Below are 19,878 nucleotides of genomic sequence, written 5' to 3'. Positions count from 1 at the left end.
GTATATCGAAGATCTCTCTTGTTATTCCACAGATATGAGACAATGTTATTTATTTATGCGATATTTATCAAAAAGATCTCTTAAAAATTATCGTAAGATTGCGCCTCGAACGATCCGTTTCAGCTCTTTTGTGTTATTCAATCAACTTGCTGACGGTGATTGTAAAATGTATTTTAACAAGCACGGACACTCGTCCGAAGTTTCTCGTTATTCCGTGAAATATACAGAATGAAGAGCGCTGGTCTATTCGCGAAAAGTAACGCTCGAGCAAAAATATTTTCTATACATTGCTTTTAAGACTTCGACGAATACTTTGACGAGGAAGAGAGCGCATTATCGGAAACCGATATCTGCGCAAGAAAGGCAGACAGACTGTAATTACAAGGCGCTATGTGATACCGGTGTACTTTGGTCCGCCATTAAGCAGTTTTTTAACGTAACATGTGAAAACCATTCCGCTTAATGTTTTCTTTATAAATAATGTACATCCATCTACCATTTTTGAATGTGTCTAGAGGGACAGAAATTAATGATTTTTCTGCGACATTCTCATAAAGTTTTCGATAGTTCGCCAGTCAACGCATTTCCTATCCCCAAGTATATGTTTCCCAAAAGTTATGCTCAGCTAACCGTTACGTAACATAGCAGTTTCATTTCCGAGATGCATCATAAATAAAACATTGAACGCAAATGCAATGGTTCAAGTAAACTAGTACCATTTTATAAATTTCCATCCACCAACATACGAATTGCATTTACTTTATATTTTCATAGATCTCCGCGTAACAATTCTATTCGTTAAAAAGTTACTTTTAGTTCGGAAATATTAAATTCAATAAAATGTATATCACGTCATTGCACATAACGCTTTATTATCGCATTATTGCAATATAGACTGCGATGACGTTATTAAATACTGTCAGATTATTGGCATACGTTGGCAAATGCTAAACTATATCTTTTCATTTTCTTTTAATTTTCCCATTTCTAACATTTTGATTTCTAACATTCTGCACTTAATTTAATACCAGGGTGAAAAGTTGCTTCACAAAAGGAAACCAGAATGCATCGATGAGAGCATAAAGCAACATCAAACAACGCTTTTTTAATAGAACTTTTTCATTATACGATCGTTATAACGAAGTATCTTTATTACGGGACAATTTATCACGAGACAATACTAGCGGTCTACATTAAAAGTCCCGAAATAATCTTAACGACGCAAGCGAGAACGATCGACGAGAGCGTGGAAAATAAGGGATAGTGTGCTGAGCAGCGGAAAGTAATTAGTCTTATCCATCATCGCGATTGATCGTGACGCAGCAAGAGATGCGAGTCTTTATCTCCTCCACTTTCCAAACCCTCGCGAGTACATGTACATATATACGCTCGTACAACCGTCAGTCACTCTTTCTTATCCGTATTTTCAACTCAATCGACGGTTTACCCAACTGCGGTGGCTTCATTAGCGTCTCGTTTTTCAGCGCAATATATCCCAGCGATGGAATACGTATTGCTTTCACGGACGCGCGCACGCATCGAAATCGTTTACGTTTTTGTTTAATTATTTTTTGGCGGATGATCTCCGGGGTCAGAGGGCGAGCAATATTGCAAATCGCTATGAGTTACGGATTGGGGTAAACACCGGAGTAAAAGGGCGATTCTGAAATAAATGGCGTGGCCATTCTGGCGATTTCACCTAGCCGGATATGATGCGATCGTCATCGAGTAAATGACATCGCTATCGACGCTTCATTGGCTGTCCACAATAACGTTCAGTTGATGAGCAAAATACAGTGGCGGGTAGAGCCGCCGTCGAGGCGGATCCACCCGTAATCCTCGTCGGCGAGCTTCGACGTTAATAAAACTTAATTCTGTCGTATTCGCAATATCGCATTAGATACCGCAAGATGAACCGAGATTACATCCAACGGCTGGAGAGAGAGAAACAACATACCGTGATGAATGAATACCGTGAGAGCTCGTAACAATTTATAACAATTCCAGTAAAACGCTGCGCTACTAATTACGAAAGATTTTACTTGATATTATCGCAAATGATTTAATCCCCCAATTAATTTCAGGATAATGACGGATAATATCGCTATTATTCTATTTCATATAATTTACCATCTACTCCCCTATCATTTAACGTATAAACAAATAATGCAAATAATTGGCCTCAGCTTCGATATTCATTTACTACGCGCTTGAATGTTTCAAATATTTCTGTTTTATGATGAAGTTCCACCAGCGGTTCTGCGCTTTAACATTTTACAGTACCGGAACATTTTACAGTACGAAGATCACGAGTATCGTAGTAGACAGTAATAAATCACAAACAAGACTCATGATTGTTGTGCTTGTCTCCAAATATTATCACATTTTCCACATTTACATATGCATGTACGGAATAGCAAACATTTGCAATTTTCATCTTAAATTTTCACGATGCCACACTGCAAATATGCTCTCGACATTTATCATACGTGAAACGCGGCATTGCAGAAGTTGTCTAATATTTGCGAACAGATTTTCGTACGACGTCCGCAAACAGTCGATAAACTTCTTCACGGAAGTCCTGCCATCCTCCCTGTGCACGCTAATGAGCGCTGCAACGCATTCACGGATTTCTCATCGTTGGAACACTTTACCTTTCATTCTGCGAATTGACATATGGTTATCACCGCGATTAAATTGCTATGAGTGAACTCTACTAGGATAAACGCGTCAGCAAAGCGCGATAGTGATTACGCAATAATATTTGGTGAGAATTACGCGCGATATTGCCATTTCAATGATTTATATTAACATTTCAATAAATAGATTAATTATCATCAAAAAAATTATTACAGTAGCATAAAAACTGTACTGATTTAATGAAATTTTACTGTACAAATAATCATGTGGCAATGTAGCGGTAATTGCACATTTGTGTGTCACAGATGTGAATTTATAAATCTTTTGATTTTCACATCTCCACTTGTTTGATTTTTCATATTTTGAAATTTTGCATTAAGTCATGTGTTTCAAGATCTCTGCATTTCGTATAAGTACATTCATTCAGCGTCATATCTTTGCGTACTAGCACGAACTTTATTATTAGATTCTCGTTCTATTCTAGAATTTAGTAAAATCTAACGTTTCGAAACTCCTCGCATCCTCGTAGCCTGCCACAAAGCTTCTTGTACTCGACTTCTTGCTTATCAGCTCTTTCTTCTCGTACCTTTGACGGATTAAACTTTATAACTCTGAACTTTCGGATCTTCACATCTGTAACTTTTAAAACTTTGCTAACTGAAGCTAAATAACATTGGTTCTTACCGTGTCATAAGTAACGTTTTACGTAAAATTTAAAAAAGAAGTGTAATATAGTTATATACGTTGAAAATAATTGCTTCTTTTAGTTCTAAAGATACGATATCTGCTAAGTTCTTTTACTTTATATAATTATGGTCAGAATTAATTAAAAGAATGATTTACTGCAAATAGCACATCAATATAAATCTTAATTAAAAGTAAGTAATTTAATAAATTGCCGTAACTCAATTAGCAATCGCGATTAATTACAGATCACAATATACGCCTTCATATTAAATTACAGCCATTACATAATTTACATAATAATGTAGCCTAACGTAAAAATAAATTGGCCGTATAAGAGCTATACAATTTTAATTTAAGTCAAACTCAATTTCTCAGCAAGGAAACTGAGAACGTGTACGCGCTTGCACTGTCGTAGTTTATTCTCTTCGCTGCACTTCCCAACTGCAATTTCTCACATCTGCCGGGAATGCTGGCACCGCGTCCGATTCGCTCTATTTGCTTTCTCACGTTCCCCATATTGATATATATATACAAAATTTTCGAAGGCAAACCAATCGGAAACTAACATGTATACGATTTTACATAGTTATTCCCAGAAAATCTCTCATCATTATTTTTTGACCGTTTATCCCTTATTAATGTTATCCTTTATTACAAGGTTTCATCATAAAAATACTGTAAGCCTCATCGTCTGAAAATGTCTTTTCGTTGCACGGAGATACCAAGTGCCAAGATTAAAAAATGCGTAAGTGCGTCATTTTTATGAAATTTTTATTGTCGATATCTGCAACTTCTTTCATGTGCCTTTAATTAATTTTGAACCTTTGATTAAACTTTAATAATTTTTTTAAGCGGTATCGAGTATAATGCATGTATTAAGTATTCATAATTTTTTAAATTAACGTTGCGAAATAGTTGAGCAAGGTGCTCAGTAAGGAATTATAACTCTTTAACTGACGTAACAGCTGCTCACTAAATTTCCTGCTCACTAAATTTTGCTTTGTCGATCAAATTCTGTCGCGCTCAGATTATTACGCACCGACGAAGTTTTTCACGAGGGCATGAAATATAATATCGCGTATCATCGATTAGCGGGAACTCGATAAATAATCCTCGCACGTGCATCCTCAGGGTGCTATCAGGCTCGTCTACGCACTTGACATAATAATTTAATCTATTTCCTTTCATTTCCGGCACTGGCGACCGACCCAGTTATAACCGCAAACCCTATTTAGTTACGTCATGACGTTGACGACACGACACGTGATTTAGGAACTGACGGCCATTGTTCGCGAGACAGAACTAGGTCGATTTGCACTGATTTCATTTGAACTGACAAAAGGACAGTTTGATAAAAATTATTACAACTTAATCTGACGTTGCCTTGTGCAACGTATGCAGGATGAAACGTGACGATCGCTTCTCCACGATGTGCTGATGCAAAATTTCATTAAATCGAAAAAGATATGTGCATACACGCACACGATTTTATTATAATTTGCGGATAAACGCCGTGATACGAATTATGTAATGTAAATCACTTATGTACTTTATACAATGCGCGTAGATTAATCAAAAACTGCGAAAATCCAATTTGATTTGTTAATTTCCCTTGGCTCTGCAATTTCAGTCGGAACTTCAAACGTATCGAATATTAAAATTCTCGCTTTGTACAATAATATAGGCGACCCCAAGCTTCCACAAATTCGATTTGTCCCGGAAAATTTTTCCGCAAAATATTTACCGGATACCCGAGGGACTCATGACCCGTGATAACGTAGCGGTATCAAGGTGTAGACGAGAGAAGCAAGTAAACGAGGCGATGAGAATTTATCTTCATGAGAAAAAGTCCCGCGTGTATCTTACTCTGTAAGAATTACACTATGCGGAAAGAAAACCACTGTACAAAGGGTCGCCAGACATGCGAGATTTCGGAAAGTAAGAGAAAAATATGAACGGTGATGTGAGATTCATCTATCTCGTCAGTCATCGCGTGATTGGCAATCATGAAACACATCTTCCTCCCGCACAATTTCCACCTCGTTTCCGAGCATCCTTTATCATCCCAAAAGGCAATTTATTATGGGAATGCTTTGTGCGAATACGACGTAGCAATCCCGTCGAAAACTCACGATGCAGGAAATTAACGACGCGACGCTATACAAAGCTGTCTGTTGTTAAACATATTGAACATGTTTTAAAAATTATTACTGATAATTCTTGTGGCATATGACTCAGTCGCATATTTTCACTGTTAACAATATTGAAATCAAAGTTTAAAATTTAAAGGTTTAATTACAGCAATAGATGTAAATAGTTTAAAATAGTTTAAAATATCTCACAATTCGAAAGTAACATAAAATAAAATACTTTATATTTTAAAAATTAACGATACATATATCGCGTATTATTATAATATATTCTGTACGATAATCTAGAATCTTTCTTTGTTCACGAGGCCTTCTAGATATAAGTTTAGCTTGGCTTGCATAATGCAAAACAAGGGAAGAAAATCACCGATCGATCACGCGTCTTCTCTTTCGCGTGGTTGATCTATTGTAAATAAAAAACATTAATCTCTTCCGCATCATCATAAATATCTCTTGGAAAAAAGATACATTACATGCCAAATATTACTTTCATGATCATCCTAAATTTTCGCATCTTGTTTCGCCGTTGAAATATGATGTTAAATATAAAATGAACAATACCTTAACCATTAATCTTACCATACGTGAAAATAAGCACTTTTATTCATAGCATGATATAATATACACGGCGATATAATATATAACAGGGTACTTGCGTACAATAATATACTATAGCACGCATATGAGAGAGGGACAGTATACGGATCAACTCTAACAGCTGACTCACAGCGCAAGCTAAGGGAGAAAAACTAATCGATCGATCGCGTCTCCTCTTCAGCGTGCGACTTGTGAGTTGGAGTGGTCCTATCTCGAGTAGCCGTGTACAAAATGCGGCTTCCTAGCCATGTCCCTGGTGACAATAAATATTTGTCCTGTTTTCATTCGTCGTCGGTACACGGAACGGTAATTGTAAGTGCAGCAGGGGTTGCGCGTAGATCGATTGACGGAATCGCGAAAATGCTCGCTCTCATTCGGCGCGATCAGGCGATAAATATTTACGGCTGTGCTGGTGCATCTCCACTTGAGGGTTTCACGGAAATCTGGCGCCATTGTACTTTATAATATTCGCAACGCGGGTACAGCAATTTAGATTCGTCGCAGACGAATGTATGATTTCCAACGATACATATTTATCGTGCGCTTCACACAATCGGACGAATCACAATGATGAGATTACACTGGGGTTACTGGGCTTAAACTATAATATAAAATGATGTCTACGCGATTCCCTCTTTTGTACACGTGTGATATTTACATGTGTGTATTTTCTGTCATATGGGTTGTTACGATTTAAACGCGTTATGGCTTTCGGAAGAGGGAATGCACCTCTTCAAATTAATTTATGCGTATAAATATTCCATGTATACCAATAATCTCATTATTGATTTTGCTACAATTTCTGCATACGAAACGTTTTCACCATGCGAGACCCGATAATCAGCAAATAATCATAAATCGAATGCAGTTTTTTGTGAAATTTATTTCAAATACGATCAAAGTTAAAAAAGAAAGAATAGCTGTCATAAGTGTTTTATGAACAGACAATATATTGTCTGCCTGGATTAAATAAAAAATGCAAATAAAGTTGACGTAGTCTATGTATGCGTATATAAACTACTGCTAGTTTGCATAGATATCCAACTTTATGTAGCCACATCGAACTTTTCTCGTTTTATGAAAGAAGCAATGTGTGTGGCTAGTTTTGTTCGGTCCAGTAGCATTTTTTTCACGATTCAAATTAATTCAGCACGGTATTCTCTTTATTGCGCAACTTCTAAATGCTGCACATATGGAAATCAAAATAAACAAGTATTTATGCTTTTAAAAATATAAAGGAATTCAGAAAAATAAATGGAAAAAGTGATATCATAACTATGCAATGTGAGTGACAAACATTTTGCTGTCTCGATTTGGTATGGAGACATATTACGAAATAAATTTTATGTTCAGTAAGAGAAAATTACAAAAAAAAACTTAATTTATTACAAAAGAAAAAAATGGCCAGAATAAATGAAACTTGACATCAATGTGAAAACAAAGTTCGAATAATGATAGTGTGTACACGCATCCGTGTTGCTATGTCCTAATTTCTATCCGTACAACTCCTAATTGGATTATTGGTAACGTCGGTCACGAGGATCGAGATATTTCATGAGATATCAACTGGACAGAGCGTTCTATTTATTATGCGGATTATGTTATATATCTTCGTTTATACATATGACGTATTATGTACATTATCATACACCACTTCGGCAAATTACAAAATTATAAATAAAACCACACATTTTATGATGCATTAAAAGCATCAAAGATTAATATTAATGCTTATAAAAGATATATCAAAATTATATTCATGATATATACATATCGCATTCGTGACACGTTGGTCGCGAATTTTCATTAAACAACATTAAAACAAGTTCTGTTCGCCAGGGCCAGATGCACAGGATGAGCACTGGGAGTTGTTGCATTAATCAGCTTTGTGCAAGATGCTATCCAATCGTCTTTCGCCGGCGTTTCGATGCGGATAACCAACCGAAGCAACCCAACGTTCAGCAGTTGTGAAGTTCGGAAACTCTCGGAACACCGGTATGGAAACAACCGTATCTACTATCGCGAGGCACTCATTTTGTCAAGAAGCCAAACAGGATAGCGCTGCCGTGCGATGCACAAAATTTCGCGGGAGCAAACTAACTGTCCCGACTAAAAGCTCCGGAGAGCCCTGATTTCTCGCTTTCATCTCTTGCAACTTTTTTAGTACTTTCCGACTCAGTGACTTTGACTGAAATCGTGCAAAGTATAGCACAAGTCAAGTTTTACCCCCTTTGGACCATAGACCTTTAGCGAACTTGTGGTCAATCTTTCTAACGCAAAGATTTTCTCTTCACACAGTTCTCAACATTATACAATCTTTAATGTTAAATCTCACTAATCTGACAAAACTGCTAATTTAAATTAAGATTCTATTAGTGCATTATCTATATTATTTATTATATAATTTTAATTCTATTTTAATCTTTTTAAATGTTTTGCATTTAGAAAAATCAACATTTAAAGAATAAAGTTTTATTGTTCTGCAAAGATCTATTATCTTTGAAAGGTGCAAATTTGAAGTTTTCAGAGCTGTAAATGTCGGAATCACACTCTGGAGAAAAGAAAATGTTTTTACTTTAAAAGCACATTGGCGATCGAGTTTCGACAGGATAAAGCATGTTATTGGAAGAGAGAGAAACAGAGAGAGAGCGAGAGAGTCTACAAAGGGAACAAATGTCCAGAAGAAAGGAAGGAAGTAATGCACGATCATGCGTTCTGAGTACTTCTCTCCATCAAATTTCTATCTTCCGTGTTCTTGCAGGACCATTGAATCATAAATTTTTCCCTTACGGAATCGCATAGACTGTTTTACGTCAAATATATTGAATCTACTATCTCGATGCTGATGCGAGGTAACGCTATTTTCGCGTAATATAACGAAATAAGCAATAGTAGAGCTTGGCGCGTATCAAATTACCATCCTGCGCGAAAACAATCGGAAAATCTGGACTATTGATAAACTCATTCGAGAATTCGTATTACCAGTTTTCATCAATACGAATCTACTTACTAGTGTAATTTGATTTAAAAAATTCAAGCATAATAAAATGCGTGTTTTTACAAAATGCAAAATTAAATTTTCTTTTTGTTACTCGTAAAGGGAGTTTGTCAACTTGTAAAATGTTGATCGTAACAGCTTTATGTATCGACTTAAAAATCTTATAGGAATTATTGCAAAAAGAATATCTGATAACTCCGTCGTCAATGCTATTATAACGAAAGATGAAAGAATATAATGATATAATATAATGAAAAAGTAACTTACCTGATTCATGTATGATCTGACGAACTCCATGCTTTGGTCCAAAGCATAAGTATCGCTGCTGCAGGAATCAAGAATAAGAGCTCCCAACGTTGTGTTCGGCAGAAGTTTCGTATCGTTATTAATCTCATCTAGAACGTATAGCATGGCTTCCAGTCGTTGCATACCCTTCTCTTCCTTTACGGCGCCGCACGGTGATTGACCGATGGAGCCTGCGACCTGCATATATATACATAAATGTATGTCAGTTATATCGATTTTCTTGTACGTTCCTATCGTTTGTTTGTCATTAGCAATCAAAAGGCATATCAAAAGGAAACAGAGAGAGAGAGAGAAATGTAATATATATATATATATATTACATCTAATTACGTCTGCCTCTGTCGACAGCAAATTTTCTCTCTTTTTGTCTCTGTTCTCGTTCGAACGCTGCATCTGATTTCGGAAATGTCAATACTCTAGTTTTGAGACTTATTAATAGAGAAATCGATTTCTAAGTCTCATTAGAAAAACCGCTCGGTAACTAAATATTAAATATTTCTGAGTGCAAGTACAAAACAAAATATTTGTTTCGTCAGATGTTACATCAATATACATAACTTCAAATTATAAGACTTCCATTAAAGTCTGTTGTTATAATAAATTCCATATACAAATCGATTCTTTCCTACCATATAATATTATGCATATACGTATAATATAATAATTCCATCTTATTTCGATCAGAAATTCTGTTTTAGAATAAAGAAAACGTCTCGCTATTCGAATTCTCGTCAATTTACGATCCTCAAACGAAAATCTCAAGCAATCTGGCTTTATCTGCGTTTGCCGTATTTCACGCATTACTCCTGAACATCGCGAACACGAATGAATGATCTAAACATATCAATGCAATTCAGAGTTTCCGACTGAAACAAAGCAACTCCGGTATTTCAAGAGCGATGCTACACAGGCAGAGCTAGACGTTCAATCTGGACGGATTAATGCCGTACTTTTCCCCAGAGCCATTCATTCGTGCAATGTCTGGCTACAATAGTACATGTACGGCCACGACTCCGCGGGTCATGGGACCGAAGGGATCAAATTATAGGGAACTTCGGCCCCTGGTCGTATCGCCGAAAGCTATGGTCTGACCGTGTACAAGCTCGGCGTTGTTGACGGTTCCAGTTTAAGGAGTATGAGGGAAAAGTTGCGGATACAGGACAATACTGTAAATCCGTGATGTGTGTGTCGTATCAACAACCGTATAGAGAGATCCCGTCAACCCGAAAAATACACGGTCCGGCCAAACACTCGTAAATCCCGACGACATCGCTGCGAACTCGCCGCTGATTTTAATGTTTGTGAAATCAGCTGGGAACGCTGACCATTCGTTCCCGGGATCATGAAAGCTCTCTCGGAGAACAAAGCTTTTAATTTTAACGACCCCGAATACGTTTGATCAAGTAAAAGTATATATGGAGAAAGATAAAGAGTCTGTCTTGTGTATATGGCCTATAAAATTATATTATTAAGCTATTATATGTATGTTCCAAATCTTATTCCACTCCATGAATCTTAATGAACGTTTCAAACTTGGAATAGGAGATCTTGGTCTTGATGATATAGCACAACATAGCAGTGATATGAATTGCATGAATTCCATCAAAAATATAACATTTCCATATTTCTTCTATAAAGAAATGGAAAATTACGGAATTTAAAAATAACATAATATATTGCTGTATTTTTGCGAATTTTCGTTCTCAAGATATAATATAAATTTGTTAATATTTTAGAAAAGTAATTTATTAATGTTGATAAGCAGTTTGTTTATAATTTTCTTTATCTTTAATGTAATAATATTGTGTTACATCAGCGCAAATTTTACAAAACTCACGTTTTGTGAAGACTTTATTTTATTTATAACAAACAGTTTCTGGTTCAATGTAAAAGCGAAAAGTCAATGTTAACGTTGTCACCGGAAGAATTGCGATACTACCTTCCCGGGAATTTAGTTGAAAAAGCTGATCAGCCGCGAATTCGGGTCGCTTGTTACTCAGGAATTACTGTATTGAACGACAAGAGAGAACAATCGGCGAGAAGAAAAGTTATCCGCTGACGGAAGTTCGGTAAACGGCGGTTATTTTGCACGAACTAGCTGCGCGACAATAAATCAGATCAAAGTTTTCGATATTATTCTATCTACAGTAGGATGAGGTTACATTTCACAGTCATGTTTACTACACATTTTGTGCAACGATCGAACTTAGCCGGATATCGAGAGGAGAAGAAACCGAGATTAGTAAAACCTGAGTAAAATATTAATGAAGAATTTTCGGAATAGATTTTCTGGCGCATACACGAAATTATTTTGCACGTTTATAGCAAAATTAATTAGTGGTGAAAAATAGATTTATGTAGATATTTATTTAGAAATAGCATGATAATCGTGAGAGAGAAATATAAAATTTTTTACAGAGATTCTAACATAAATCCTTGCTAAATTTCTTAGAGACGCTGTCTTCATGTATTTCATCTTTCTCTCTCGTAATGCGCAATTTCTTAGCAAAATATTCACGGCAATAGAATACTTGATGAGATATCTATGGAGCTTTTAAATGAGCTTTCGGTGTTTCGCTATATTCCATCTGATCCGCGCACGATATGACGTCAAAGGCAAAGAGCCAGAGTACGTTACGTCAAACTTTTGTATGTGTTGCGCAACACGTACTGGGCAATTTCCAGAGCTGCCTTATTTTCCATACGCTAGCATAATGAAGTATTTCTCACGAGAAGTAGCAAAACATAAACGATAAATACACTACCGAGTGCGATTATAACATCTACATAAATAAAACTCGAAATTAAACGAAATTCAAACGTGACTAAATAATAATTATTGACTCTTTTTCGTTTATCTTGCCTTCCCCGTTTACAAATTTAAAAAAATATATATTTTTATATCTCGGAACAGTGAGCAGTTGTATATTCGGCGATACACAACGGAATCTCGATATACAAAAAAGCAATTTTAATTAAGAGCATGAATTTCGATATATCTTCCGCTTTTGCAGATTGAGATACACAGTATAAATGAGAAAATGGAGCACAATGTATAACTTTCGTTAATTGCGAGCTCGACTAATTGCACTTATAAATACTTGCATCGTTTGTTCTAGCAAACATATCGTACGATAAATGAAACAGTTACTTTTTTAATATGTAAAACGCGCATGTGAGTGCGTGTCTGTTTGTTAGTGGGTTGTAGAATAATGCATCTTTCAAATATGCCCGCACTTATCTCATGCGTCGATTACAAAAAGCTCCTATTGTTAATTAATATTAATGGACTCAGCAACAGAAGAGGGATACAGCAATGTAACTTATTCGTTTACTGTCGATGATGGACTCTGCATTCTTATTCGTGATATTCATTTTTTTCAAGTGGACGAACACGAGAGACGAAAGCGTGATTTTCGCGAGGCAATTTAAAACAGAAGAGTGCGGAATAAGGTAAAAATGCAGTTTCGCCAATACAAATGCAAAGCGCATCAGAGTCGGGATGTGTGCACATTGAACTGCTCCAGGCGAGCTCTGGCAAAAGAGAGAGTGGTTTCCTGCTAATTTAATCTTTACACACAAAAGATAAAATACGGCCGCCGAACGTGCAACTTCGCCCATGGAAAGAGTCATAAAAAAGTTATGTAACATTGGATGTTCGCTATTTCGACGGATTGTTTTGTACAACTAGACATTATCATAAATTTTATTGGATGTGTATGCATTTATGCGTAAACAATTAAAACAGGACAGAATATATACACGCATGGATTTGTGTAACTAGTAATCACTTCCCAAAATTGTATGCAAAACACAATTTCGATAGTGAGAAATTATGTCAACACATCACATTATTGTACTGCGTTATGCAATGTAACGTTAATATATTATCACTCTTGATTGTCAAATTATGCAGTAAGATATACATATATGTATACGATTTTATATATACGATATATCTTTCATTGCAAGGTAACCAGCTAATTAGAGCTTGATTACTTTATGGAAAAGTTGCTTAAAAGATCCAATTACGGAATATTCATTCATTAATCCATTACGTGAAAAAGAGTCTGTTGATATATTATGTATGAGTATATGGATAACGGATAAAAGCTATTTTTTCAATTGATTTTAAATTCAGTTTAACATGAATTAAATACAAGTTCCATCCTCCATTACTGAAATATTTAAATGTTGAGAAAAAACGCGGAAGGTATCTAAATCCTATAAGAAAAACTCTATTCTAAAGACATCGCATCTATCGACTAATGCAATGTACATGACATACTATTGACATAAGAATTCTATACAGAAAGTTGAAAGAGCTTACCTGCTCGTGCATCGGGAAGATCCCGCCAAGGATGATGCCACCATCGATGCGTATCAACTTCGAGCCGTCCTCGCCTCTATTCTTTATGTTGTAACATTCACTCGTGATCAGGAAGCACCACATCCACGGCAGAATCCTATGTAAACTCATCTTGAGAGTTGCAGTATTTTTGCGGCTCGCAGTTGACACCTCGCTGAAACATGAAACAATGTCTATGTTATTTTCTTGTGAATTTATCATCAAAATGAACGTGCGAACAAGTTATATTTTGATTGTTTTCCTGTATAATAATGTAATTATAACGAAAACGTTACATTACTGGTTCGATTAAAATAACCCGAGGATAATTTAAAATATGAATATAAATATAGAATTAGTATTTTTAAAGCTGTTTTCCAGTTTCCTGACAAAGAGGTATTGATATATTTCTTATTTTACTTTGATTGATTAAGATATATTGATTGTATATGATATAAATGCTACTGTAGATAATTACTGATTCATTTTTATTTATTCCATTTATAATATGATTTATTAGTGTTGCAGCAACGATGTTTGTAAGCAATGCTTTGAAGCGACTTGTAAAGAAATCTTTTGAATCGATGCTTTCAGTATTCAACAAGCAACATCGTATATAATTCTCTACTTCTGTGCTAAAAATATAAATTTATGACAAGAATAATAAATCACATACATGTGCAAAATATTTGTAAAAACATGTATATTTTATCTTCTATAAATCTTTTAGTCACATTTTTCCAACAAAATGGTTTCTTTCTTTGATGTGAATTTCGGTTTTCTTGGAAATTTAAAATCGTTATGTTCAAAAATCGAATTCATCATTTTAACTCTTTTTTTTCTGTAAAAAATAAAACATAGATTATATTAGTTTAAAAAGCAAAAGTTATAGTGTCTTCTTTGGATGAAAACTATCGAAGTGTGAAGTTGCATCGTATATTGCGAGCACGAAGACATTTAATCAAGTCAGAAACGGTCCTTCTTTTTTCTTAATCCGACCTAATTCGGTTTAGGGCCGTCAAAGTTGTACCATCGTATTCACTTCTTTGCCTGTCCTTTAATTGGTTCGTTACGTCCAGAGTAATACAAGCTTACGTCCTTATCGTCCAATTTTCTCCCCGCGAGCGTACGGAAACTCAATTTTTATATTTAAATTCCGCAAACAATAATCTTTAGTTTCATCCTCTCTTTTTGCTATTAATTAATTTGTTGTAATCATCATTATTCATAATTCATTGTGCATAGGCAAAAAAGTTCATTAATTTTCCTTTTGTTTTTATTATCTGTCTATTTTGAGATTGTTCATGATTTTACGTATTCCGGGTTTTTGTAAGTGCATTTTCTGCTGAGTTGTTGATTACGGATCTGCTTGTACGTCTGCAATTTAATTCGCGGCGATGCAAATGAGAGGGGTGGAAAACACCAGCAGTGGAACGACGTCGTTAAACAAATTTCATTTTCACTCACGTCTTTATGGCGTGTTTCGGTTTCCTAATGTGTCCCATTTTGCTTTGTCCTGAAGACCCGGTGTGCTCCAATTTTACACTTTCATTTGAGTCATCCAATTAATTTAAGACTTTTATGTCGCCGAGAACGGATTCTCGTCGCGGGTTCTTTATACTTAATACTTTAAAATGACAACGATTAAGGAATAATCTAGCTAAAATAGCAATATCAGTATAAGAACATCACGTAGACGATTGAGATAATTATTCTAATTCTTATCTCTCTATTAAATTCATTTTACTTGAAACTCCTTTTTTATTTTATAGAAAACGATGAAATTGAATTAAACATTAATTATGAATCAGATAATTCGATATCTTAAGTAAATGGCTAGATCATGAAAAAACCTCAGAATAATGTTTGATAAATACCAGAGAGAGAGAGAGAGAGAGAGTATAAAAAATCTTAAATTTTAAATTATATATGTTCCTCATTAAAATTGTTTGTGCAGAGCTCACTATTATATACAAACAAACGACTTTAACTAAAAACCTCATTAAATTTCAGCCCATGTTATGAAGAATTAATTTCTCTAGAAAATAACAACCTATAATTATAATTTTATATCTTTATCGACTACATATCTCTGTTTTATATCTTTATCATGTATACATATCTTTTACAACATATTTGCATAACATTCGCGCTTCGTGCTCGTTTATAATTTTTTATGTGTCAAACAGCGAAAGATGAAAAACTGTTATTGCTGTGTACCTATCTCCATTAAATTTCAATCAGGTGCACATCAAATTCATGATGCATGATGTAATCTGCAAAATATCAGCCTTCAAGTTTACCACAGAATTTATAATTGAAATCTGCTATGATCTGTTTTTCACCTCGCAATGTAACATATTTATATAGAATTTATTCGATATTTATTATTCTACCGATAGAATGGATGGAGAATCATATTTAGCAAATTGGCAGGCGACAATCGAAAAATACAATCCCATATGCGATCATCAATCCTATCAAAAGGAACAGAATACTGGAACTAAATCATTGGTTATCGACAAATCAATTTCATATAATCATAACTAATACTAAATAAAATGAGTAACAGAGACATATAGCTATATTTCTTTCATTGTAACAAGTTATTCTTCATGTTTCTGGTAAACGTGAATTTCTATAAAAAAATGTAGCAAGATCAAACAGAATTCATTATGAATAATGCTTGTACGATTATCTAACTTTTTACAGTTTCTACGTGACGTTATCTCATTGAATTTCTGTAGCGTATGTAGCGGAAGGATTCTAAAAACACAGTTTGATTATGTGCTTACGAAGAATACTTTATTAATAACAACTCAAAACTTCTCTTATTTTCCTATAGAGCGTTACACCTTCTGTGGTCCGTGAGAAAAGAGAGCGCGGACAAGCGCTGCAGCGACAAGGTAATCCGGATGGAAAATAAAAGAATATACTCGTTAATCATAGCTGCAAATTCCAAATTTCAAATAGGCGCGCAATATGAAATACATAAGATGTCTTTTAACAACTATATTCAAGAATACACATGCAATATACTAAACATTCAACGCCTCAACTTAGCTTAGATTGAACAGCATTGTATCGAACATGCCAGAATTCAGCAAGGCGTTCCGTTACCCTTGAACGAATCGCATGAATGTAGATCATCGATGTGACCTGTGATTGCGATGTGGCGGTGATTGCCACGCGAATAATTCGTGTAATTCCATTTACCTGATCCTTTATTGAAATTTCTGGTTCTCTCAACTCTATTACTATACGTATATTGAGAGAAATGAAATGATATTCTTTTCTATCGTCATCCGGAGAATCGTTACAAGATTTTCTTTCGTTTTTATTATTTTATTTTAATAAAAGAAGTTAGTATAATGTCACATTCCGCGAGAAGAATAAAAAAGTATTCTTTTTCTTATATCATAAATTCGTATAACAGCTAAATTTTCTTCAACTTAGGTCCTTATAGGAGGAATCCATTAAAATTATATAAAGAAATACAATTTATAATATCATGCTTTAGCAGTACGTTATATTAATTTAATATCTTGAAATTTGTTTAAAACATGAAGTCAATTTTATATAGCAGAAATTGTTTAATATCCTTGTGTTTTCGTGATAATCCTGTTCGTTTGTAACTTAGTAAAAGAGGACGCACTTTATCGACAATGGCTCTTTGAAAATAACATGTTCCACGTCTTTGATTTGATCCGCGGGCACTGGACAAAAAGCTCCCTTAGAAAGTGTTACGGAAGGTAGCCTCTCAAGCAAAGATATCGTTTTACTCGAGCGAAAGAGCTAGCTTGAAATAATGTGCCGGGCTATCTTTAGGAGCCAGGCGAGAAAGCGAATTCACCACCAGATAAAGGGGCGCAAAGGAATACAAACGAGTTTGAGCGCCAAATAAAAAATGATCGATCGGACGTCACCAGACGCTAGCAATTAAATGCCAATTGATTGTATAGAAGGGCAAGAAAATTTTTGAAGTAATAAAATATTAAAAAGAGATGATTCAGTTATATCAGGAGATAAGAATATCCACGAAACAATTTCTTTACTGTCAATATTGAAATAGAAGTCAAGTGTTCTATTTTTGCCTGTTTGTTGTCAAGAAATATTTTCTTCGGGAGATTGAGAGAATAGATAAACCACCTATTTTAATGAAGATTTGCATTTTGTGTTTTATAATTTCAATTGCATATAAATTTAGAAAGAAAATAAAAGAGAACGTGTGTGTTTAGCTTGCAAAGAATTTCTTACAAAATTTTGATATTGAAGAATTTAATTAGAAAATTCTTTTGGCATACCACTTTAAAAAATACTGATCGATATTCATCACATCCAGTATATCAGTATATCAAAGAAAAAGGAAAGAGAGAAGTGATCGTTGTAAAGTAACTCACCCAATTCAAATATTGATTCACACTGCTCATTAATTAGAGATAGAAAGATAGACGCAAAGAGATAGAAAATTTATAGCAAAGAGAAAGAATTGTTCGTCCACGGTGTCTTCTCTACCAGTATATTTCTCAGTAATTGGATTTATTTTATTACCCGTTTCATAATGAAAATTTAACGAAAAACGTTTAAGCGTAAATAATTAAAAAATACACAAAATTATAATATAATAATCCTATCCTATTCTAAAAAAGGCGTGTTAACTTCGTGAAGTTCTTTTTTATCGAATATTGAGGCCTCTTTTCCGCGACGCTGATTGGTTCTCTCGCTTGACTCGAACTTCGTGTGACTTAAACTTCGTGTTGCGAATGTCAGAATGTCATAGTGGCTGTCAGTGCGGTTATATTAATTTATTATTTCTTAGGAACGTGAAAACGGCAGCTGTCAATTCTGTCAAATTTGTATTGATGAAACATGATGAAATAAATAACACCTTTAACGCCTTTTTTAGAATAGGATTTGTGTTATTTATTATATAATAAATAATAGATGAATATTATTATTCGAAAACATTACTAATATTGAAAAATAAAATAGCGCGCGCCTGTGGTGCTAGTAGAATAAACATAATAATGATATCAACAGCTCAGAACTAACCGGATAAAGAAAAAATTTCTACGGGCTAGAACTTTTTCATTTCCGAGTTTACGGTATTTTCAATAGCAGAGAACTCTAGGCAATATGCCAATTAATAATATAAACATCTCAGAATCTCGGAAAAAAAAAAATTTTTAATAAATAATAGATGAATATTATTATTCGAAAACATTATTAACATTGAAAAATAAAATAGCACACGCCTGTGTTGTACTAGTCCACTCTTAAAAAAGCCGTGTTAAATAAAATCGAAATCATTGTTGCCTCCTTTCCGCGACGCTGATTGGTTATCTCGATTCGCGTTGTGCGTTATGTTCAGTTTAGATTACCATCGCGCGGCTGTCTTCGCGTGGAGGTTAACAATTTGGTAGAGTGTGATAATTGTGCATATAATAAATAATAGATGAATATTATTATTCGAAAACATTATTAATATTGAAAAATAAAATAGCGCGCGCCTGTGTTGTACTGGTAACAATATAAATAGCACAGAACTCCTCGGAAAAAGAAAACAATTTTAATGATATCTCGTAGAATCAGTTTTCTTCACCTTTTTAACCTGACAGAATATGGTAATTTATAATAACATTCTAGACACTTTGTGTCAAAAGTGAGTAGTATAAAGAATAGCTATCCGTTAAATACGTAATCAGAGGTTTCAATGAAGACAATAAAGTTTTAGTTATCTGGAAGATAGCTATTGAGAAGTATAAAGAAACCGGGCATAAATCTAAAGGGATTTTTAATCGTCGAAAACTTTTCGCAATATGCCAAATCCACTCTTAAAAAAGCCGTGTTAAATGTCTTCGCGTGGAGGTTAACAATATGGTAGAGTGTGATAATTGTGCATATAATAAATAATAGATGAATATTATTAGTCGAAAACATTATTAATATTGAAAAATAAAATAGCGCGCGCCTGTGTTGTACTAGTATTTCAAATATGACAAATTATTTTTCTTCAATATAGTAAAAGTTCATATATGCGCATATATGTACTATAGTAAAATCGTCTTGCAAACAATAATAATTTGCAATTATTTGTTAATTTCTCTTTGTGTATAATCTATGTACATCTATTTAAACATGATACATCTGCT

General features: G+C 34.5%; 1 protein-coding gene across 10 annotated transcripts in view; it reads right to left on the bottom strand.

Moving 5' to 3' along the window:
- Window positions 1–19,878, bottom strand: part of LOC105277228 (metabotropic glutamate receptor 8) — a 101,863-nt gene that overhangs the window by 61,957 nt on the left and 20,028 nt on the right. For 9 of the 10 annotated variants that reach the window (XM_026968572.1, XM_026968573.1, XM_026968574.1 and 6 more), the window contains 2 exons: window positions 13,709–13,901; window positions 9,340–9,555 (listed from right to left, as the gene is read on the bottom strand). In XM_026968572.1, coding sequence (XP_026824373.1) covers window positions 9,340–9,555; window positions 13,709–13,901 — 409 coding nt within the window. Of the gene's footprint in view, window positions 1–9,339; window positions 9,556–13,708; window positions 13,902–15,193; window positions 18,338–19,878 lie in introns of those variants that run through there. The other variant, XM_026968576.1, reaches the window with a different exon arrangement.

The sequence above is a fragment of the Ooceraea biroi genome, chromosome 3 (assembly GCF_003672135.1).
Source record: "Ooceraea biroi isolate clonal line C1 chromosome 3, Obir_v5.4, whole genome shotgun sequence".
NCBI classification, from domain to species: domain Eukaryota; kingdom Metazoa; phylum Arthropoda; class Insecta; order Hymenoptera; family Formicidae; genus Ooceraea; species Ooceraea biroi.
The sequence above is the reverse complement of the archived record's forward strand: the minus strand, read 5'-3'. Positions and strand labels throughout refer to the sequence as shown.